General features: G+C 44.9%; 1 protein-coding gene across 4 annotated transcripts in view; it reads left to right on the top strand.

Annotated features, from left to right (window-relative positions):
- Window positions 1–259: 259 nt before the first annotated feature.
- WDR59 (WD repeat domain 59) overlaps window positions 260–23,248 on the top strand; it is a 78,631-nt gene continuing 55,642 nt past the window's right edge. For all 4 annotated transcript variants that reach the window (XM_065925010.1, XM_065925009.1, XM_065925008.1 and 1 more), the window contains exons 1-5: window positions 260–384; window positions 12,180–12,229; window positions 18,036–18,171; window positions 20,896–20,981; window positions 22,313–22,393. In XM_065925010.1, coding sequence (XP_065781082.1) covers window positions 331–384; window positions 12,180–12,229; window positions 18,036–18,171; window positions 20,896–20,981; window positions 22,313–22,393 — 407 coding nt within the window. In that variant the 5' untranslated portion in view covers window positions 260–330. The remainder of the gene's footprint in view (window positions 385–12,179; window positions 12,230–18,035; window positions 18,172–20,895; window positions 20,982–22,312; window positions 22,394–23,248) is intronic.

The raw sequence follows: 23,248 nt of genomic DNA, 5'->3' as shown, positions 1-23,248 counted from the left end.
CTCTGCCCTGGTTGCGGCTCAATCTTGGACTACAACTCCCGGCAGAACTTGCGGCAAGGGGGGGGGCGTGTCTTCTCAGCCCCGAGAAGCGAGGGTGGCCCGAGCCGAATGACGGAAGAAGGGCCCGCCTCGGGGCCTGCACGGAGCCGGAATTGGAGGAACCGAGAAGAGGGGGCGTACCCAGTGGTGTGTGAGCCAATGGCGTGTGACCAGACGGGCGTGGCGTGGCGGGGCGGACCTGAGGGCTGAGTGGGGCTTACTGAGCCCGGGAACGCGGGTGCAGGGGGTGGGAGTGCGTAGTCCTGTGGCCCCCGCGGCTGGGCGCTGGCGATGGCGGCGCGATGGAGCAGCGAGAATGTGGTGGTGGAATTCCGCGACTCCCAGGTGAGCTACGGGGCCAGTGGGGCCTTCCGAGCATGCGGCCTTCTTGGTTCCCCTCCCCCACGCGGCCGTGTCTGTCTCGGGGTCGTCGGGGCGACCCCCAGCCCGGCTAGGGAGGTGGGCAAGAGAGTGGCCAGGAGCTGTCAGACCCGAGCGGGCGAGGGGAGCTTGGATGACCGTTGGGGGTGGTTGGGGCTGCCATTGGCGGGGTTTCGGGATTCCCTTCCGGGATACAGGGAGTGGGGTCTGCCTGGGGACACCTAAGTGCTGAGATTGCGGGTTTGTGAGCGCTGAGCGGAGGTTTCCCAGGACCAGAGTGGTGAGCGAGGGGGTGTTTGCAGCCCCCGCGCCTGGTGATTTTGGGCTTGTCAGAGAACTTCTCTGAGCCTCAGATGCATGGATTTCCCTGCCTCACGGGACTTTGGAGTGGATTCGATTTAAAAAAAAAAGCAAACCAAAACTGCATGCAAAGTGCCTGTTTCAGCGTCTAAGCTTCTAAGTGTTCACTGATTCTAGAATAGTGGAAAATATCGTACAGCGAATAGGAGTATGCACTGCATGTATTAACGCGGGTTCGAATCCCGCCTCAGCTCTTAGCCAGTCCTCACCCTCTGCTCATGTTTTCTTACCTGTAAGAGGTACAAATCGTGCCTACCTCATAGAGCTGGTTTGAGAATTTTATGAGGTCATACATTTAGAATGTGGCACAGTGCTGGACACATGGTGAACCTAAAGGAAAGCTCCTACTTGGTAGAAATTTTTACCAGCTTTCTATATCCTTCCTTCCATATGCTGGGCTTTGTGCTAAGTGATTTATCTGCATTTTGTTTTAATAATGCATGAAAAATCAAATAAGGTTAGTAGATTTAACTTCTTTTTTTTCCCTTTGGGGAAGCTGTTCCTCATTTGGCTGATTCCAAGTAACTTGGCCGTGGCCTCCCATTATGTGATCCCACTGGGATTTGAGCACAGTCATCTGGCCCCAGGGCCTTGTTGGGCCCATTACACTACCCTGCTTCATACTGTGTGAGTCTATCATACAGTCATTTCAGGAGAAATATCATACCCCCCCCCCCGCCCCCACCCCACCACAGCACCTAGGACAGTGTCTGGTGTTTCTCTTCGTTCATCACACACTTATTTATTGAATACCTTCTCTGTGCCTGGCTTTCATGCACTCACTTGTTCAATAAAGGTTTACTGAACTTTTGCCACGTGCATGCTGTGCCAGGCACTGTCTTGGTGCCATTGTGATCTTTACTGAAGGGGAATCTGAATTTATGATAAGGGGATGATGTGGTTCCTTCTTTCTGAAACCCACTCCTTTTGCCATGAAAATGAAGGAGTGGAGAACCTCCCACCAGTTTGCTCTGTGGTGCCCTTGATACACAGCAACCGTAGGGAATTTGAGCAACCGCATTTGGATTAAAGGATCCTAAAAGCACTTTGCACTGTCAGCATGATGTCTCTGGAAGGAAGGAAGGTGCCAGACTCCCAGGGAAAAAGAACCATATTCCTGTTACCCTTCTTGTTAATTGCTTTCATTGGGGACCGAGTCATGTGTCCTACCTCTGAGCCTGCTAATTTGGAAGCTACTAATCTGCAAACCCTTTAATTTTCACAGAAACCCAGGTAGTCTCACCCCTACTTCTCTGCAGAGATGTAATTGGAAAGACCTGCAGAGAGGGTGCTGACACAGATATTAGGATGCTATGAAGTTGTATAGAATAATTAAGCCTAAACAGCAGTTGTCTTAGAGAACAAAGTAAATTGAGTAATCTAAGTGCCTTGTAGGAGTTTCTGTTTTTCTGTCTGATTTTTCTGTTCATTTGGAAGGGTATGTCTTAGTGTTAATTAGCATGGTTTTGTGATTGATTTTGGTGGTCTTTGGGAGGGATAGGGACCTACTGGGACTCATTTTATTAACTATTTAATTAATGTAGAAAGAAAAAGTTAACTCTTCATAATGCCTTTCTGCAGAGCAGAACAAGAAACTTTTCAAACACCCCACCACTTTAAAAAATCATTAAAAAGATTTAAAGCTCTTAAGGACTTTGCTGGTGGTCCAGTGGTTAAGAATCTGCCTTATAATTCAGGGGACATGAGTTCAATCCCTCGTCTGGGAACTGGGATCCCACATGTCATGGGGCAACTAAATCTGCCTGCCGCAACCCAGAGCAAGTGGAGAGCCAGCATGCGGCAACTAAGACTGGATGCAGCCAAATAAATAATTAATTTTAAAAAATGGAAAGCTTAGATTTTTCAGAGAAAATCCGGTAGTCTGAAAGATGAAACTCTTTTTTACATTTTATATGTGTTGTTTACTTTATAAAACATACATTACTTTTACCGATTACTAGTGAGGAACCTGTGCCGCTTGGCATCCACTCTGAAGTAGGCGCTAGAATCAATGAGATCAATAAATGTGAACACTAAGAAAGCTTAGTGATAGTTTGCTAGAGCAACACTATCCACTAGAACTTTCTGAGTTGATGGACATGTGGCTCTTCAACAATTTAAGTGGGTCTAGTGTCACAGAGTAGAGAAGGAAATGGCAATCCACTCCAGTAACCCTGCCTGGAGAATCCCAGGGGGATTCTATGGGGTCGCACAGAGTCGGACACGACTGACGCAACTTAGCAGCAGCAGCAGTGTGACAGAGATACCATATTTTAAAATTTAATTAGATTTTAATTAATTGCCATTAAATAGCCACTTGCGGCTAGTGGCTCTGGTATGGGAAGGTGCAGTTCAGGGAACTAGGAAGATGGAGATTAGTTTCTACTCTCAAAGAGAGGGTGTTGGTGGACTGTGCAGATAAGGATCTCTTAATTCAACAGTTAAGTACAAAAATACCAAAGAGCATGACTTTTGTTATGAAGATAAGAAGGGTGGACTCATAGCAGCTGTCTCTTTAATATCTCCACTTGGGCATTTGCAAAGTACTCAAACTTTCCCTGCACCCCAGCTTCTTGTCACCTTCCAATCCACCCTCCATACAAAGTGATTTAAAAGAAGTACAGGTTTATTAAGGTACACTTAATGTTCAGTAAAAATTCACCCTTTTGAACTTTCCTGGTGTTGTAGTGGATAAGAATCTGCCTGCTAATGCAGGGGATGTGGTTCAGTCGCTGGTCCCTGAAGATTCCACGTGCCTTGGAGCAACTAAGCCTGTGCGCTGCAACCACTGAAGCCAGTGTGCCCTAGGGCCTGTGCTTTGCAACAAGAGAAGCCACCGCAAAGAGAAGCCCTAGCACCGCAACTAGAGAAAGCCTGTGCAAAGCAATGAGGACCCAGCAGCATCTTAAAAAAAAAAAAAAGTTCTCTGTCTATGGTGTTTTGTTATAGCAGCTTGAATGGACTGATAATCAGAGAACAAAACAAGCAAAACATCCCTACCCACATCATACTTTCATCTCTACATCTGATTTTCACTTATCTAGTGCATATGAAATGGCCTATTATTTGGGGGTTTATTTTGTATTTCCCTGTGAAATACAAAAGTGAAGATGAATATCTTTTCACATTTTTTTTCCTATCAAATGCTTGTTCATGTCTTATACCCCCTTTTAAAAATTGAGTTGTCTCTTTCTCATAGATTGAATGTAAAATTTTTTCTGAATTCTAATCCTCTAGTTACGTAAGTTGCAAATATGTTCTTCCAGGTTGTGGCTTGCCTTTTCATTGTTCTAATGGTATTTTTAGATGGACAGAAGTTTAGGCTTAACGCAATTGAATTTATGGATTGTACCTTTTCAATCTTCTTAAGAAAAATCCATATCCTAGGTTCGTACAGATTTTCTTCATAATTTTTCATTTTTTTTCTTTTCTTGCTACTTTGAAATTGAGGAGGCATCTCGGGAGAAAGCTTGCTCTCTGCTGCCCCTGGTGGTTGATGACTTATTAGTCTCAACATTACTATGTTCTAGACAGAGGAAGACTGAGGACTGGTTTTTGCTGTAAAAAACCCAAAAAACAGTTCAGCAAATCCTTTAACTAAGGAGAAAATTATGAATAGTTTATAGTCCATACATTTCTGTCGAGCAATCCATCTTTGATCCCTGCTTTTCTAGATTTACTTTTTTTTTTTTTTTTTTAAATCATTTATTTATTTTTGACTGTGCTGGGGCTGCCTTGCTGTGTGGGTTTTTTTTTTTTTCCTCTAATTGCGGCAAGCAGGGCCGCTCCCTAGTTGCGGCACAAGGGCTTCTCACTGCAGCAGCCTCACTTGTTGCAAAGCACAGGCTCTAGGGTACTCGGGCCTCAGTAGTTGCTGCACGTGGGCTCAGTAGTTGGGGCTCAGTGGCTCTAGAGCACAGGCTCAGTGGTTGTGGCCCATGCACTTAGCTGCTCCATGGTATGTGGGATCCTCCCCGACCAGGGATCGAACCCGTGTGTCCTGCACTGGCAGGCGGATTCTTTATCACGGAGCCAGCAGGGAAGCCCTAGATTTACTTTTTGAGACCTAGAGGAATGGAAGGACTAGTTTTGGTGGAAGTGACTATATGATGTGAATGCTGCAGGTTGTTTTCTAGAAAACTTGATAGAAAACTGCAGTGGATAAGAGTCTGCCTCCCAGTGCAGGGGACATGAGTTCGATCCCTGGTCTGGGAAGATTCCACAGGCAGCTAAGCCTGTGTGCAACAACTATTGAGCCTGTGTTCCGGAGCCTACAAGTCACAACTGCTGAGCCTGTGTGTGATGACTGAAGCGCGTGTGCCCTGGAGCCTGTGCTCTGTAGCGAGAGAAGCTACCACCGTAAGAATGAGCACCGCAGCTGAGAGGAGTCCCCGCTTACCGCAGCTAGAGCAAGCCCGCACGCAGCAGTGAAGACCTAGCCCAGCCATAAACAAATATTTTTAAAATACTGTGAGGGAAGAGGGAAGAGCATAGTAGAGCCAAGAGGGTTTGGAGCTGGAGGCTCGGCATTGGGATCTGGGTTATACCACTTATTTGCCGTGTGATCTTAGGCAACTTATTTCCTTCCTAGGCTTCAATTTCTTCATTAAACTATGGTAACAGTACCTACCTGTGTCCAGGATTCCCCAGACCAGTCCCAAGTTTCACTGGGAGGACTCACACTTGTATCTGCCATTATGATTTATCAGAGCAAAAGACACAAAGCAACATCTCAGGGAAGAGGAGTGAAGCCTGGAGGAAACTGGGCCCGAGCTTTTGAGTCATCTCCCCGTGGGCTCACTCAGGACATGCTTAACTCCTCCAGCATCGAATTGTAACATCCATGAACTGATGTCTACCAGGGCAAGTCCCATGGGACACAGTGGCCAAGGTTTTTCTTTGGAGCTGGTCATGTAGGAGCCCTCTGGCTAGCACAGACCAAAATTCTGCATTCCCTGAAGCACAGCAGTGGCTCTGCATAAATCATGTTGTTTGTATGTACAGTTTAGACACAGTGAGCTCCTCTTATCAATTAGGGATATGGGACTCCCCCCACAACCCCGCCGCCTCAGGTCGGAGATAGCAGTCAGGAGTCAGCCTTGTAAGCCAGCCTTTGTAAGGTTAGCAGTCTCATGCCTGCTGGTAACTCTTCTCCAACTACCGAGTTCCATGTGGATTAAATGAGATAATGTACACAGAGCCCTTAGCAGGGGCCAGTGTCCATTAAATGCTTGATGCATGTTTATTACAATGGTGATATTAGAAAACTTGCCTGAGGAAGCAGCAAACTGGGCCAGACTCATGGGACTGAGAGGCCTTTGGGAGTCATCTCATCTCTCCTCTTATTTTACAAATGAGGAACCTGCGACTCAAAAAGTTTAGGTGATTTTTCTTGTGAAACCAGTTTGTACCATTTGAGTTGGTGGGGAAGTGAGGATGTTCTCATTTTAAAGGGAGAGACTTCACTTCAACAACCTAAGTGTCCAACAACAAATGAAGGGTTAGAGAATTTGTGGTACATTTATACAACGGAATATTACTCAACCATAAAAAGGAATGCAGTTGGGTCATGTGTAGAGACTTGGATGGACCTAGAGTCTCATACAGCATGAAGTAAGTTAGAGAAAAACAAGCATTTTATATTAATGCATATATATGGAATCTTGAAAAATGGTACAGATACATCTACGTTGAGGGCAGGAATAGAGACACAAATGTCGAGTGGACATGGGGACACAGGGGAAGGGGAGGGTGGGATGAATTGGGAGATTATAAATTAACTTATGTACACTAATGGGTAAAATAGATAGCTAGTGGGAACTGCTGTAAAGCACAAGGAGCTCAGCTTAGTGCTTTGTGATGACTTAGATGGCCGGGATGGGGGTGGTGGTGGGAGGAAGTCCAAGAGGGAGAAGATACATATGTATGTTGCTACTGCTAAGTCACTTCAGTCCTGTCCGACCCTGTGCGACCCCATGGACAGCAGCCCACCAGTCTCTCCTCTGTCCACAGAATTCTCCAGGCAAGAATACTGGAATGGGTTGCCATTTTCTTCTCCCATATATATATGTATATATGTGTACATATATCTGGGGCTTCCCAGGTGTCTCATTGGGTAAAGAATCTGCCTGCAGTGCAGGAGACTCGAGTTCCATCGGTGGTTTGAGAAGATCCCCTGCAGGAGGGCATGGGAGCCCACTCCAGTATTCTTGCCTGGAGAATCCCATGGACAGAGGAGCCTGGCGGGCTACTGTCCATAAAGTTGCAAAGAGTCGGACACAACTGAAGCGACCTAGCCCACACGCACATACGTAATAGCTTATTCACTTTGTTGTGCATTGGCGGCTAACACGACACAATGTTGTGAAGCAATTATACTCCAGTAAGAAATAATAAATAAAGAGGGAGACTTCCCAAGAAAGGCTCATTGTGCTGAGTGTGTAAGCAGACCTCTGATAGATAACCTCTCGTGACTCGTGAGCCTTAGGCAAGAGTGGTTTGAAAGCAGGCTTGGCAACAGTGTCTGTTCTAATTTAAAGCGATTGGATCTTGTCATGTTAAATGCTTTGATCCTTTTCTATCAGTGGGTTTCAGTTTGTGGAATTATTCTGTGGAGTTTGGTAATGCATACATTACAGTCTGTGCTTAGGCACATGACATCCTGATCTTAGGGGAACTGACCTAGCTCTGATTTGCATTGACTGAATGTTTCTACTTTGTATCGTTTAGAAGGATGGGTGGCAAAGCATTTCTGTTTTTTGGACAGCTCTTTCTAATTCAGCTGGGGTCTGAAGAGGAAGAGCTGATTTCTTTCCTAGACCCTTCAAAGAAACCAACCCTAGCTTTTGTTCTGCAGATAGCACAGGCCTCTAGGGAGGCTTTCCTTTGCATGGAATCAAGGCAGAAAGATAATCCTATGAATCAGTGTTACAGATTCTTCCCAGAGATCAACTTTCTAACAGAACCTTGTGTTTGTACCCAAATTTTACTGTAGACCCAAAGTGGATGTGTAATGCAATTCATCTCCAAATTCAGTGTCATTTGACTATTTTAAAGTCTCATACCTGTTATTTTTTAAAAGATGAAAGTGTTTTACCATAGCATTTTTGGGGTAACAGTTTTATTGAAATATTTTTCACATATCTTACAATTTACCTGTTTAAAATGTATACAATTCAGTGGGTTCTAGTGTATTCACAAAATGTGTAACTCTGACCACAGTAATTAAAAAAAATTTTTTTTGACCACAGTAATTTTTAGAACATTTTTGTCACCCCAAGAAGAAACCCTGTACCCTTTAGCCATCAGCCCCCTAGTACCCTGATACCCCAGCTCTAGGCAGCAGCTACTAGTCTAATTTCGGTTTGTATAGATTTGCCTATTCTGAGGATTTCATGCAAATGGAATTATACAATATATGGCCTTTGTGACATGCCATTGTATAGATATACCAGATTTTATTTGTCCATTCGTCTGTTGTTGGACATTGGGATTGTTTCCACTTTTTGGCTATTATGAATAATGCTGCCATGAACATTTATGTACAAGTTTTTGTATAGCATATAAGCTTTTATAAGACCTGTATTGTCTATAGTAGCTAGCATTCATGGAGTGTATACCATGGACCAGGCATTGTGCTAGCAAATTGATTTTTACCTTCAAGAAATTGCAGTGGAGACCCATCAGTAAGCAGATAATTACTGTAAAGCATGATAAGTGCTGTATAGGGACTTCTCGGCAGTCCAGTGGTTAGGACTCCCTGCTCCCACCGCAGGGGGCGCGGGTTCGATCCCTGGTCAGGGAACTAAGGTCCCACATGACAAGTGGCACAGCCCAAAGGAAAAACAAAGAGTAAATGCCATATAAAGGGAAGCCTTGGGTACTGTGAGCGCATTGGCGGGGCACTGAATGAGTGCAAGCGGGGAGGGTTCGGAGTAAATTAAAAGAGCCAGAACAGGAAGGAATGAGCCAGGTGGAGACTGGAGAGAAGGGTCTTCAAGGCAAAGGAAGCGGCTGGTGTGAGGCCAAAGAGGAGAGGGTGCTTGCCTGTGTTTGAGGACCTAGAAGGAATTCTTCTGAAGAATTCGCTTTGTCCTCCTGTCAGCCACTCATACATAGGAATTCCCTGGAGTGGATGGCTGGAGTGTTGGGATGGGGTTGGGAGGGAGAGGCGTGAGATGGGCTGAAGGAGGAGCAGAAGAGCGGTCTGCAGTGACCTTTAATATCATGCCCAGGCTGTGAGTGGAGTGGAAAGAGAAGAGGCTTGGAAGGGGGCCTTGAAAAGATAGGAGGGCTTTTTATTGTAAAATATGACACATAAATAATGTAAGCATGTAGGCTCATTTAGAGGAATAAAAATCTCTACCATTTAAACATTTTCTTTTTTTTTTTTTTTAAATATTTATTTATTCACGTATTTGGTTGCATTGGGTCTTAGTTGCGGCACATGGGCTTAGTCGCCTCACGGCATGTGGAATCTTCCTGCACCAGGGATTGAACCCATGTCCTTGCATTGCCAAGCAGATTCTTAACCCCTGGGCCACAGGGAAATCCCTAAACATTTTCATATACTTTTTTCCAGTGTTATTCAGGCTAAGTAGCCGATTTAAATTTTAGTTCATAATAGGGAATGAAATGTCACTTTCCCTCTGTAAGTAAAGTGCAAGCCTTTACTCATGGGGCTTACTTTACCGCAAGCCCTGTTCACAGGCTGGTGGGAGTTCTCTCTCCATTTCGGGGCTCCCTTCCTCTCCTGCAGTGGTATTGCACAAGAGCCCTGTGGCTCCTCACCCCCTGATGTCCAGACTTAGCATCTCAGCCGTTCCCTATCGAGAGAACTGACGGTGCTGAGGCCTTGCGGGGGGGCTCCTGTCCTGGATAAACACCGCCTTTTACTCCCGTCGGTTTGTCTCACATCCTGTCTCCATTCCCCCTTTGGAGCAGCCTAGCATAACCCTCCTTCATGTGCGCCTGCAAACATAATGTTGGCCTCTTTGTTGTGGGGGTGGATAGGGGTAGGGAAGTGTAAGTTAGGTGTGGGGCTTTTTTTTTGTTTTACTTCTTAAAAAATAACTTACTGTGACGAGGAGATATGGTGAGTTATGATAATCTAATTGTACGCTGGGTGCCTGCATTTTTCTGTGCCACCCTTTAATGCTTCTAGAATATTCCATTGTATTGATATCTGTAATTTACTTATAGATAACATGAATCCAACAACTCTGGGTATAAAAGTTTTGCTGTATTTTGAATAAATTCTGGAGGTGGAATTACTGAGTCAGAGGACATGACTTTGTTGGGTTTTTTTGGTATTATTATGGAATCATCCTTTGTTGTCTCTGTATCACAAACTTAACAGCTTGAAGTGGCACCCATTTATTAGCTTACAGTCTTGTAAGTCACAAAGGGTTGGACATGACTGAGCTCATGTGTGTGTCACGCACACACACATACACACTCTTTCTCTCTCTGTAGGTGAGAAGTCCAGGCTGCTTTCTCTGTTTGGTGTCTCATAGGCTGAAACCCAGGCATCACTTTACTGTGTCCTCATCTGGGGGCTCCGTTGACTTAGGGAAGAATCTGCTAACAAGCTCATTCAGGTTGTTGGAAGAATTCAGTTCCTGGGGGTTATGGGACTGAGGCCCCTGTTTTTTGCCAGTTGTTATTCAGGGATCTCTCTTGGTTTCTGCCATGTGGTCTGTCCATCTTCACAGCCGACAGCAGAGTCTTCTCCATGTTAAATCCCTCACCCTCCAAATCTCTGACTTCCTCTGGCTCTGACCTCTGGACCTGCCTTTATTTATTTATTTATTTTGGACCTGCCTTTAAAGGGCTGATATGCGATGGCTGATTCATGTCAATGTATGACAAAACCCACTGAAATGTTGTGAAGTAATTAGCCTCCAACTAATAAAAAAAAAAATTAAAAAAAAATAAAAGGGCTGATGTGGAGGTCTCTCTGTCTCTGTCCGCTCCTTCAATAACCATCCCAGATGGAAACTATGTACTCACTAAACCGTATCACCTTACCCCCCAGCCCCCTAGTCCCTGGCAACCTCTGTTGTACTCTCTGTATCTATGACTTGACCTTTACCTAGTCTGGACACCTCATAAAAGTGGAACAATGCAGTGCCTACCCTTTTTTTTCTGACTTACTTCACGTAGTGTAATGTTTTCAAGGTTCATTCACGCTGTAGCGCGTGTGCCATTGTGTGTGTGTACCATGCTCCGTTTGTCCATGCATCAGCTGGTGGGCATTTGGGTTGTTGGGGTTGTTTCAGGCCTCTTTATCTTAGGGTGAACTGATGTGGGACCTTAATACACCTCAAAGTACTTTTACTAGATTAGTACCTAGACTAATGGGGAGAATGTGTGTGGATAGCAAGGACCCGGAATCTTGGAGCCACCTTAGGATTCTTGCTACCACACACCCTCTAGAAAGATGGTACTGCTCCTGGTTGCAGATACCATCTTGCCCTCTTTCATATCCTTAGTGTATAAATTGTCCAGAAGAGTTTTGGAAATGGCATTTCATTTCAGAGCCTGTCTTTGCAGCTGGGCTTTTCTCTACTCACGACTCCAGTGAAATGAAGAATGCGTAATAATCCCCTTCTCAGCCTCCCATGAAAACAATCTGACATCTTGTCCCTAATATAACAAGTTTCTTGGGGGTATATGAGTGATAAACCCATTAAGAAGACCAATGAAACTGAGGAAGAGAATTTCTGTTTACCATTTGTGATTTGTGAGTGTAGCAGGATATATAAAATGCATTCTCTCTGGACTATCTCTTGGAAAGAGCTTAGAGCACTTAATAAGCAAACAACAGCACAGACTGTTTCATATAATGCCCTGGGAATGCAACAGGACTTGAATTTGTCCAAATAAGAGAATTTAGGGCTGTAACTGCCATGAGTAAAATTATTCTCATGCTCTAGCCTGCATGCAAATCTCCTTGATTCAGTGGATTTTTGGAAATTGGACATCGGCTCCTGAAAAGATGATGCTCCCTAGAAGTTGGGAGACTTGGGAAATGGAAACCAGTAAAATGTGCTGGAAATCTCAGATTAAATAGGAACTGAGCATCTCAAGGATATGACTGTAGAGTCAGCGGAAGTGGTGTTTGAAAATATTCAGTTGCCATTTAGCTTGGAGGAGAAGTCCATGCCTTTTGGAAAGGCGTGGAGTGTGTGTGTGTGTGTGTGTGTGTGTGTTTGGAAAGGCGTGGACGTGTGTGTGTGTGGCGGGGGGGGTGGGGGGGGGGTGGGGCGGTTAAAGAGTCCACTGTAGGGAACTGCCTGGGCCATGGGAAGAGGAAGACCCGCGGGTGCCTACCTGCCTGCCCTCCCCCACCTAAGCTGGTCTCCCCGGCAGGACTGAACGCCTCTTCTCTCTCCCAGGCGACCGCTATGTCCGTGGACTGCGTGGGGCAGCATGCAGTGCTTTCCGGGTGAGTGAGCTGGCGGAGTTCGTCGCCATGGTTTCCAGGAGTAAGTTGCAAACCCAGAGGCTTCTGGGAAATTGGACAGCGCTTCTTTCATGTAAGGATTACAGTCATTGGGTTTAGTTCCACTCTCCTCGTGACCTCAGAGGTCGTCACGGGGATTATTTGCGTCTCTGCCCTAACAGGTGAGCAATAAAATTGCTTTGAGATGTTAGTTCGTCACTGGCAGTTTTGGTCTTGAAATCGCCATTTTCTGTTTAACAGTTAACGTGGACTCTTCGGAAGATGCTGTCTGGTACAATCTAACAGGTAGTTGGTTCCTAGGTTTGAGAGGATCTGGGTTCCTTTGATTATGAGCCCCCCGATGTTTATTCAGTTGGCCTCCTTGGACTTCAGTTTGCTCATAAAGGAATTGGGTTTCATCATGAAGAAATTGAGTTATGTAATCTCTGTAGTGTCTGCTGGTTCAAAATTAAGATTCTGGCAAATGAAGTCCATCCCTGCATTTGATAACCACTCTAGCATTGTACCAGTGTGATGACATTTAATGGTCAGGGTCCCCGTTTCTGTTTCATGTTGCTCTAGATTACTACCTCTCAAATTCAGCTATATTTTCGTTAATTTGTGGTTTGTGGAGCCATTTATAAAATGAAGTGTTTTCTATTCATTAATTTATTTTGAAATCATGTTTTAGTTTACTTTTAAATAAAACCATTGCAAACATTAAGTAACTCAAAAGGATGTATCGTGGAAAGTAAGTTTCCCTTTTCCCTTTGAACCCCTCTCTCCAGGTACCACTTTCTTGTACTACACTGGATGCATAGATGAAGAAAATTTGCTGTCTCTTTCTCCCCTCCCGCCATCACTTTTTTAATAAAGAGCTTTATTGAGATATAATTCACATACCATACAGTTCACCCATTTCAGTGTACAGTTCAGTGGTTTTGGTGTGTATTATTAATTTCTGAATCAGTTATTTAAAATTTTTTATTGAAAATTTATTTTTTATTTTTTGGCTGTGCCATGCAGCATGTGGGATCTTAGGTCCCTGACCAGGGGTTGAACCCGCACCCCCAGCTTTGGAAGCACAGAGTCTTAACCACTGGACCACTAGAGAAGTCGCTCTTAATCAGTTTTTAAACCTTTTTTATTTTTCCCTTGTTAATGAATGAAATGCCTATACATGTTAAAAAAGTCAAATAGCATTCAGATCAGTTCAGTTCAGTCGCTCAGTCGTGTCCGACTCTGCGACTCCATGAATTGCAGCATGCCAGGCCTCCCTGTCCATCACCAGCTCCCGGAGTTTACTCAAACTCATGCCCATCGAGTTGGTGATGCCATCCAGCCATCTCATCCTCTGTTGTCCCCTTCTCCTCCTGCTCCCAATCCTTCTCAGCATCAGGGTCTTTTCCAATGAGTCAACTCTTCGCATGAGGTGGCCAAAGTATTGGAGTTTCAGCTTCAGCATCGGTCCTTCCAATGAACACCCAGGACTGATCTCCTTTAGGATGGACTGGTTGGATCTCCTTGGGACTCTCAAGAGTCTTCTCCAACACCATAGTTCAAAAGCATCAATTGAAAAAAAAAAAAGCATCAATTGTTTGGCGCTCAGCTTTCCTCACAGTCCAACTCTCACATGCATTGAAACTTTATATTGTCAGCAGAATCCCACCTCACCCTTTCCCCACCCCGATCTCTCTCCCCAGAGGCAACCACCTGAGCCTTTTTTTTTTAATTTGAAAAATAATTTATTTCACACTGTATTGATAATATATGAAAGTCTATTTCAACCTAATTTTTAAAATTGCCAAAGATTTAAATAGACATTTCATGAAAGAAAAAGTATCAATGGCCAACAAGTACATAAAAGATGATGAATATCTCTAGTCACTGGGAATAATGAGGTTCCACTATACATCCACTGAAATGTCTAAGATTTGAAAGTCTGAAAATGTTAATGCTGGCAAGCCCATTGACAAAAGTGGAGTGTTAATGTCCCCTACTATTACTGTGTTATTGTTGATCTCTCTTTTTACATCTGTTAATATCTCCTTTATGTATTTAGGTGCTCCCATATTCAGTACATGTATACTTAAAATTGTTAACACCTTGTTGGGTTGATCCCTTTACCACTGTGTAATGTCCTCTGTCCACTTGAGACTCTTTGTAGCTTTTTGTTTTTTGGATTGCCTCCAGTTTTCCAAGTGGTGTACTACATATTGGAGAAGAAGATGGCAACCCACTCCTGTATTCTTGCCTGGAGAATTCCATGGACAGAGGAGCTTGGCGAGTTAGAGTTCATGGGATCACAAAGAGTCGGACATAATTAAGCAGCTAATACACACATATTACATATACTGCTGTGTCTTGATTTATCCATCATCAATGTTCAAATTGACTTCTTATAATAGAAGATGAGAATTGAGTATTTTTATTTAGTCTGTGAGTCTCCTACATATACACCTGGCTTTCCCCCTCCTTGCAATATAGTCATATAACCATTGTTATGTTCATTCATATTTGGGGTTCTTTTTGTCAGTATTATTGTCAAGAGGTCCTATGCTATTTTGATTCTGGACTCTGTATGTGACCTATTTTTTCTCTTTGGAGAAATCCTATCTTTATCCCTAGTGTTATCTTTACCTCTTGTGTGTGTGAAATTTTCACCATGACTGATTGGGTATGTCTTTTTTCATTCATTTTGCTGGGCACTTACAGGGACCCACCTCCCCTTTCTGACATTATTACCTGCTTTATCTAAACAAAAAGAAAAATAGCATATACTTGGCAGTATGTAGCCATATTAACTGGAGAAGGAAATGGCAACCCACTGTAGTATTCTTGCCTGGAAAACCCCATGGACAGAGGAGCCTCGTGGGTTGTGTTCAAAGGATCGCAAAGAGCCGGACATGACTGAGAACTAAGCAGTCACAGCAGCCATATTAAAAGCCCGTGAGACACTTTCAGGTGCTGGAATGACTGTGTCTTAAACGTCAGACTTCTCAGTATTGACTGCTGGGGATGTTGTCGTTTGTAGCATTCTAGGAGAAAACGGGATTGTGTAACTGGACATCATGCAGGTGTTTCTGTTTTGGTGTTCTTAGACATGTATACATCCATGTTGTTTTTCAACATGATCTTAAAGTTCACCATTTCATTTTCTTATATTGAACTTTAAAATATGTATAGTAAGGTATAGCCTTAAGTGTACAGCTAGAATAAATTTACAAATATATACACTCATGTGATCACCAGAGTAAAATGCAGAATAATTTTTAGTAACATGGAGGGCCCTTTCAGTCTGGAAATCTGTGTCTTTTAGTTTGGAGAAAATTTCCTGCATTCCTTGATAATTTTCCCCATTCTTTCTGGAGCTCCTCTTAGGGCTTGTTGGCTATCCTTTATGGATTCTCTTCTGATCTTTTGGTCTTTTTATTTTGCATTTTGAGAGTTTATATGTTTATTTTTTTGGCCACACCATACAGCATATGAGATCTTAGTTCCCCAACCAGCGATTCGAACCCCTGTCCCTTGCATGGGAAGTGCAGAGTCTTAACCACTGGACCACAAGCGAAATCCCTCATTCTCGGAGTTTTTTGTCAAGTTTAACTTCCAATCCTTCTATCAGATTTAAAAATTTCAACTGTTATTTTAATTTCTCGGAGCTCTTGTTCTCTGTTCTTTACCTTGTCTCCTTTTATGTCTCTGAGACTGTTAAGTGTAGGCTTTCTTCTTCCCTCTGCGCTGCCTGTTTCCTTTTTTTATCCTTTTGGTTGTTCTGGTCTCTGTCTCCAGTTTCCTGCCGTGACTGATGCTCATGGGCTCTGTGTTAATATTAAAGAGTCAGTGCAGTCTCTGGTTACGTGTGTGATGGCGGAGTTCACTGTAGTTGAAAACCTTTTGTTGAAAAGTGCCAACAAAAGGTGTCTGGACGTTCTCGGTTCACGTACTGTTCAAGCCCAGCTTGAAGGACTTTGAGCATTACCTTGTTGGCATGTGAGAAGAGCACAATTGTGCAGTAGTTTGAGCTTTCTTTGGCATTGCCCTTCTTTGGGATTGAAATGAAAACTGACCTTTTCCAGTCCTTTGGCCACTGCTGAGTTTTCTAAATTTGCTGGCATATTGAGTGCAGCACTTTAACACCATCATCTTTAAGGATTTTAAATAGCTCAGCTGGACATCATCTTCAGGGCTTTGTTTTATTATTTGTTTGCTTTTGTTCTTTCTTGGGCTGGTCATTTCCCCGTCACCATCACTGTCTGGAGACTGAAAGCCACATGTGGTGAGTGCTGAACAGGGAAGGAGCCCCGAGGGTCCCACTCCCGCTTCCTGCCTTGTTCTGGGCGCAGCACCTCACACCCACCCCTCCTGTCCCAGCCCCGGCTCCTCTGCAGTAGTTTCTCTCCCCTCCAGCCCCTGCCAGCCTGGATTCCGCAGTGTGAATCACCTCGCCCTGCAGGCCCTTGGGTGCTGGCTGCCTTTCCTCTAGATCACTTACCATTTTTCTGCCTACTTTCCATTTTTTCCTCTCTAATTTTTTGTGTCTTTCTGGATTTCTGTCTTTTATATTTTCACCCTTACTCTAGTGGCTCTTCAGTGGGGGAATGAAGACAACCGGTATGTTCAGTCAGGCATGTTTATCTGGAAGTACCCACCTTCTGCTATTCTGCATTTTCCCCGTGCTGTCTCTGGGTTCTCCTATTGATACCCGCATCATTTGTATAGTGTCGGGCCTTTGCCCTGTTTTTGTTCTAATGAGAAGATGCTGGCCTGCCTGCCATACGATCAGGTGATTCCTTAGGAAGAGGTCAGAGGTTCTAGGCCTTTGTTCTGTACCAACTTTCTCAGAAGCCCCACAGACTCTCTTTTTGTCTTAACCTGTGTTCTCCTTCTCTCTTAACCTACTCCTCCTAGAGCTCCTGCTAGAGTTCAATCTGCCACTTTTACTTTGCAATTCCTGTCTCTTCTGAGCAGGGACAGTTCATCTTTGTCTTCATTGTCGAGCCCACCTGTCCTCGCTGATACCCTTGACACTCAGAGCACTCCCCAGCAATGAGCTGCTGATGGCTGCTGAGAGGTTGATCCACCCACCAAGGATTTTTTCCTTGGAAGGAAAATAGGTGAACACAGGACGTACCCATTTTCAGATCCTTCTTTTTGATTGGCACTGTGAACATTATTGGCACTTAATATGATTATTGTTTTCATCATTCTTTTATTTTTTGGTTGCTCTTCCCCCTTCCAATAGTGTTAATTTAGTTCCTGTCACCAGGTCGTCAACTTGCATGGGAATCTGAGGTTTTCTACAGAATGTTTGGCTAAGTGATAAGCGATGTGTTTGGTTTTACCCACACTTTCTGAATGCAAAGCACTGTGCCTAACAGCGAGGGAATATGAAGGTATTCAAGATGTGGTCCATACCCCAAAATGTTCAGCTGCTTTGGGACAAGAGCCTTTACAAGAGCAGGTCTGCTATGGAGATAGGTGCTGTAGTCGAAATGCAGACTGCGTAGTGGGGGTCTTGTGGAATCAGCTATGAACCTAGCTGGGGGAATGGGAACGCCTGAGGAGCTGAATCTGGTGGAGGAGGTCAGGATTCCGGGGATACAGGAGGGAGGACCATCTCTAGAGGCAGACCTTACAGGGGTACAGCAGCCACGAGTTACTCTGGTCACTTGTATGCCTTTCAGAGTCAATAAACATCATGTGCATCTGGGGATTATTTTTACGCACTGTATGTCATTCCAAATGTGCTTTTCTATCTTCATGCAAATGCTGTTCTGTTGTTAAAATGTTGATGTTGTTTTCCTAGCCGCCGATTCCTATACATCGTCAATCTAGATGCCCCTTTCGAAGGTCACCGGAAGATCTCACGCCAGAGCAAGTGGGACATTGGAGCAGTGCAGTGGAATCCTCATGACAGCTTCGCGCACTATTTTGCAGCCTCGGTGAGCTCATTTAACGAGTACTGAAAAAGGCTTTTAAATGTGAGACCTGGGCTGGTAGGTCTGTGTTCCAGTAGAGAAGAGAATGCAGTCCTCCTTTCTCAAATGGGAAAGAGGTGTGCATGCTGCTTAAAGGAAGGTGGAAGCAAATTACAGATTTAAGTTATATATGAAAAGAATCCAGGGACCCATCAGTATTTCTAAGGATCGAATCCAGATTTAGAAGGGCAAGCAGCTAGATACCTCCATGTCTGTTTATGATAAGAACCTGTTTTCATTTCAGGAGTGTAACTAGCCAGGGATTCAGAAAGACCTTCTAAGGAGGGACCTGGTGAGCTTGTCTGGGGGGGATTGTTGTTGCTTTCAGAGCGATCAGAAGATTCCAGGAACCTTTCCACTCAAAGGAAGGGATCCTTTTCTTGACTAGGATTCGTTAGATTTGTTTAACCCCCTGAAATTTTATGTACCTATTTATATGTGAATTCTTCCAGGGAAAAGATGCATACGTTTTAATAGATTTTCCACGGGATTCCAGACTCAAAAAAGACCTAGGCTTAGATCATTTCTAGTATCCCTGGCCAGATTTTTATCAGGATTTGTTCTCCTAGGACAATTAGAGATCTAAACCTCTGGCTTCTTTTGCACTGGGCAGGGAGGGCAGTATTTGAAGGAATCCTCATCCTCCAGGGAGTGTGACCATTTGCTGTGCGGTCTGGGTCTGTTCTTCAGGAATGACAGTATGTGAGAGGAAAGCATCTTACAAAAGAAAGAAGAGCAGTGTTGTCAGCTTTAGAAGGAACAAAAAGCTGCTCTTCCCTGTCGTTTCCAAAATAGAATCTGACTGACTGTCTTTAATGAGGGACAACGACTAGATTGGCAGTGGTTCCAGGGACTGTTGAAGGGTCAGGCTGGATCATTCTTCATGGCAGGGTCTGTCTTGGGCTTTGCAGGAAACCAGTAGCATCCCTGGCCCCTCCCCCACTAGATCTCAGTAGCATCCCCCCACCCCCATCTCGACAACCACAAATGTGTCTGGACATTGTCAATGTCCCCTGGGAAGCAAAATCTCTCCTGATTGGGGCTCACAGATTGAGGCTGAGCCCTTAGTAGTTGACCCAAGTGGACTAACACTGCTTGTGTTTAGGAGGGGCAAGACAGAGCCTTGTTGATTTTTTCAGACAGTCACTTAAGTGAACAGTTCAGTGTCCTTCACTACATTCTTTGTGTTATTTAGTCACCACCTCTATCTGATTCCCAAACATTTCCAATGCCCCACAGGAAACCCCACCACGAGTAAGCAGTTATTCCCTCCACCCACAGCCCCTGGTGACCTCTCTGTGTTCTGTCTCTGGGTTTAGCTCTTCTGGGCATTCTATATAGATGCAGTTAAATGATACACGACCTTTTGTGTCTGGCTTCTTTGTCCATGTTGTAGCATGTATCAAGACTTCTTTCCTTTTTTGTGGCTGAATAATATTCCTTCATATGGATACATCACGTATTGTCTGTTCATCCCCCAGTGGACCTTTGGTCTGGCTGTAAGCATTAGTGCCGATAAGCACATGTGTGTGCGTGTACTTTTTCGAGTATTCATCTTCACTTCTTTTGGTATATTCCTAGGAGTGATGGGAGGGCCAGTTGGTAAGTCTGTGTTTACTTTTTGTGGGACCATCAATCTGTTTTCTATAATGGCTGGACTGTTTTTCAGTCCTGTCAGCACTGCACAAGGATTCCAGTTTCTCCAGAGCCTCACTAAAATGTGTTATTTCCTGTTTTTGTAATTTAAAAATTCTAGTCATCTTAGTAGGTGTCACACCAGTGGTACCTTACCATGGTTTTGATTTGCATTTCCCTCATGATTAATCACGTTGAACATATTTTTGTGTGTTGGCTGGCCATTTTCATATCATGTTTCGGAGATTTGTCTATTCAGTTCCTTTGCCTGTTTTTGAATTGGGTTTTTTGTCTTTTTTTGATATTTAGTTGTAAGACTATAGACCCTTATCAGTGATCAGATCTGCAGGTATATTCTCCAGTTCTATAGATTGTCTTTTTAATTCCTTGATAATGTTTGTGACATTTCATTTTGATGAAGTTAGTTTTACTCATTTTTTTCCTTTCCTTCATTGCTTTTGGTTGGAAGGCAAACAGTTACAGGAGAAAGTGCTTTGGAATTAGGAAATCTGAGGTCAGGTCCCAGTTTTAATGCTCCCTGTTTTATCTTGAGCACCCACCCAACTTTTGGAGTCGTAGTTGCCTCATCTGTGATGTGGGTGATGTCATCTAGTGTGCAATGTGATAAGAAAAAGCAGAGGGCAGGTTTCTTAAAGTTTCTGTTCTGTAAACTGGTCCTAGCAGATCCTGGAAATGGCAGGGAATGTTATTATAAGATCAAGACGGTCTTTTTTTTCACTCCTATTCCCGCTGGAAGCATTTTGAATTCTAACCTTTTGACAGGAACCTTACCTATTTAGAATTGGAAACCGGCATTTCTGGGTAAAAATCTCAGAGCTTTGTACAAGTGTCTCTGAGCTAAAATGAAAACCAGTCTTCAGAAATGTTTAAATAGACTACTAACAGTACTAATAGTAGTTAGTGTATTAGTAATCTTTATCCACTGTCAGTGTGTTTCATGAACTCATGATATTTGGGGAGCATTTGCTGGCCTGTTGTTTCTTTAAGTGAAATGTAGTTTGATGGAAGCTTTTTCCCCTTGTTTCCTTCCAGAGCAACCAAAGGGTAGACCTGTACAAGTGGAAAGACGGCAGCGGGGAGGTCGGCACGACCCTGCACGGCCACACTCGCGTGGTCAGGTAAGCACTGCCCTCTGCTGCTCCGGCCTCTGTTGTTTGGTCCTGTTCCGGGAAATGAAGCAGAACCACCGTCCCCCTCCGGGCTGACCCTCTGGGTTTGCATTGACCCTGGGTGTCTGCTGAGTCCTTAGCAGTCCTGAAGTTTTGGCTTTCATGGCGAGGAACAACTGGAATTTGGGAACCCGCATCCCTGTAGCTATTAACCCTGGTCCCAGGAGATACCTAAACGGGTACAGCCCGCCCCAGAGTGAAGGGTTAGTGCGCCTTTGCTGCAGGAAGAGATGAAGCTGTGCCTGAGGAATCCCCGGGGCTCACGTCAGCGGTGGCCAGGAGCACGGAGATCTCAGGGTCCAGCCCCTGGCTCTGTGTCCAGCCGCCTTGGGCACCTCGTGGAGCGCCTGCCTCACGGGCCATTCCCAGACATGCAGTTTCTTCTCCCTGAGGACCTTCTGGCTGGCTTCTGGGTCACTGTCTCTGGGTGGGGACAGTTTGTTGCAGGAAGTAGCAGCAGGAAGCGGTGAAGGTGACGTGGGAGGTTGTGGGAAAGGCCAGACCACAGCCGGTGTTAACTCTGTGTGTAGTGAGTGCCTTTCGAGGAGGGCGGACGTTGGTAGGGAGCGCCAGAGGCCTCTTGCCCTCCTCGGAAGCTGTGTGGCAACATGGCACTTTGCCACTGCCTTGAAGATGTTGGATTTACTCAGGGTCCCTGTGGGTAAGTCTGACTTAAAAAGCAGTAATGTGTAACTCTATGGCTGATTCATGTCAATGTATGACAAAACCCACTGAAATGTTGTGAAGTAATTAGCCTCCAACTAATAATAAATAAATAAATAAATAAATAAATAAAACCACATATTAGCAATAGGGGAAAGAAACATTTAACCTAAACTAAGATTAAAATATGTGTTTTTCATTAAATTATATTGATTTAAATAAAACTGAAAAAACAAAAAAAACAACAAACAAACAAAAAAAGCAGTAAGTCAAAAATTCCTTTTTTTTTTTTCCCTTTGTTTTGTCTTATGTGCACACACGTGTATGTGTGCGTTTGTGTGTGTGCGTGTTTTAAGTTGAAGTGCTCCATTTCTTTGGGGGGAGCAGGTGGTAACCGGGGAAGGACCTGAAAGTTCCCTTCAGAGCTCAGCTAAGTCTTCTTTCCCAAGGAACTTGGGAGATACCAGCCTAAATACCCAGATACTCAGCCTAAACTGTGTTCGGGGCCCCTTCAGGGTGACTTTCTGAAGCCGCCAGAAGTGAACTCTGGCTGTGCTCTGGAACTGGACTCAGTGCTCTCTCGTCGTTGCTGCCTTCTTTCTCCCTTGTGTTTCCAGTGACTTGGACTGGGCGGTGTTTGAGCCTGATCTCCTGGTCACCAGCTCTGTGGACACCTACATCTACATCTGGGATATCAAGTAAGGACATGGAAGGGCGTAACCGCTCAGCTGCTACGGGGCCTTGGCTTTAGAGGTTGGGGGTCTTAGTTTGGTTCCCCCTCGCTGCAGACCCTGAGACAGGGAGACCCTGCAGGCGCCTTGTTTAGGAGGGGACAGAACTGCTAGGGAGGCAGGGAGGAGAGACAGGCTCAGGAGGGTGAGCGAGAGGGCGCATGGTCCTCCTGAGGACTAGGCTCCACCGGGGACGCTGGGTGCTGCTGCCCCACTCCCTCCACAGAGGTGTCCCATCCCCGGGGCTGAGGAAGCGGGCTGCCGTCTGCTGTCGGTCCCTGGTTGAAGGCTGTCCACAGGGACCTGGTTCCCTGGCAGTTCAGGCCCATCACAGAGGTTTGCAAAACGGGCTCCAGCAGCCTGAGAAAGTCCTGTTGGCAAAGAAACCCAGGTTCTGGCAACGGGAAGGCAGGCTGGAGTTTGCTGAAGTGGCAGATGACGGTGGGGGCATTTCACTGGGTGAATTCACTGTGTGCATTCACACACGGGTGCTGCAGCAGGCAGTGCCCCCAGACAGCTGCTCAGCTCTTGGTGCCGCTTCACTGCCCCTCGGAAAGGGGCCGAGAGCCAACTCGTAGGCCAGCTCTCCATGGAGCTAAGCGAGGAGGAGCACCTAGCCTCAGAGTTTGCACATCCTGAGTTCTTAATAAACAGCTGTTCCCCTCTCTCTTTGCAGAGCCGGTTCCCTTCCCCGTAACTCCTAGCTAGGGACTGCGTGGCCTGGGGGGTTCCCAGGACAGGACACCCCCTCCCCCACCACCGTCCCAAACGGCAGTGATTTTGTGACACTTTACAGTGAAAGGTAAACTGTAGGCAGAGGAC

The sequence above is a fragment of the Muntiacus reevesi genome, chromosome 2 (genome assembly GCF_963930625.1).
Source record: "Muntiacus reevesi chromosome 2, mMunRee1.1, whole genome shotgun sequence".
Lineage (NCBI taxonomy): Eukaryota > Metazoa > Chordata > Mammalia > Artiodactyla > Cervidae > Muntiacus > Muntiacus reevesi.
This window is presented reverse-complemented; position numbering and strand designations above follow the sequence as displayed.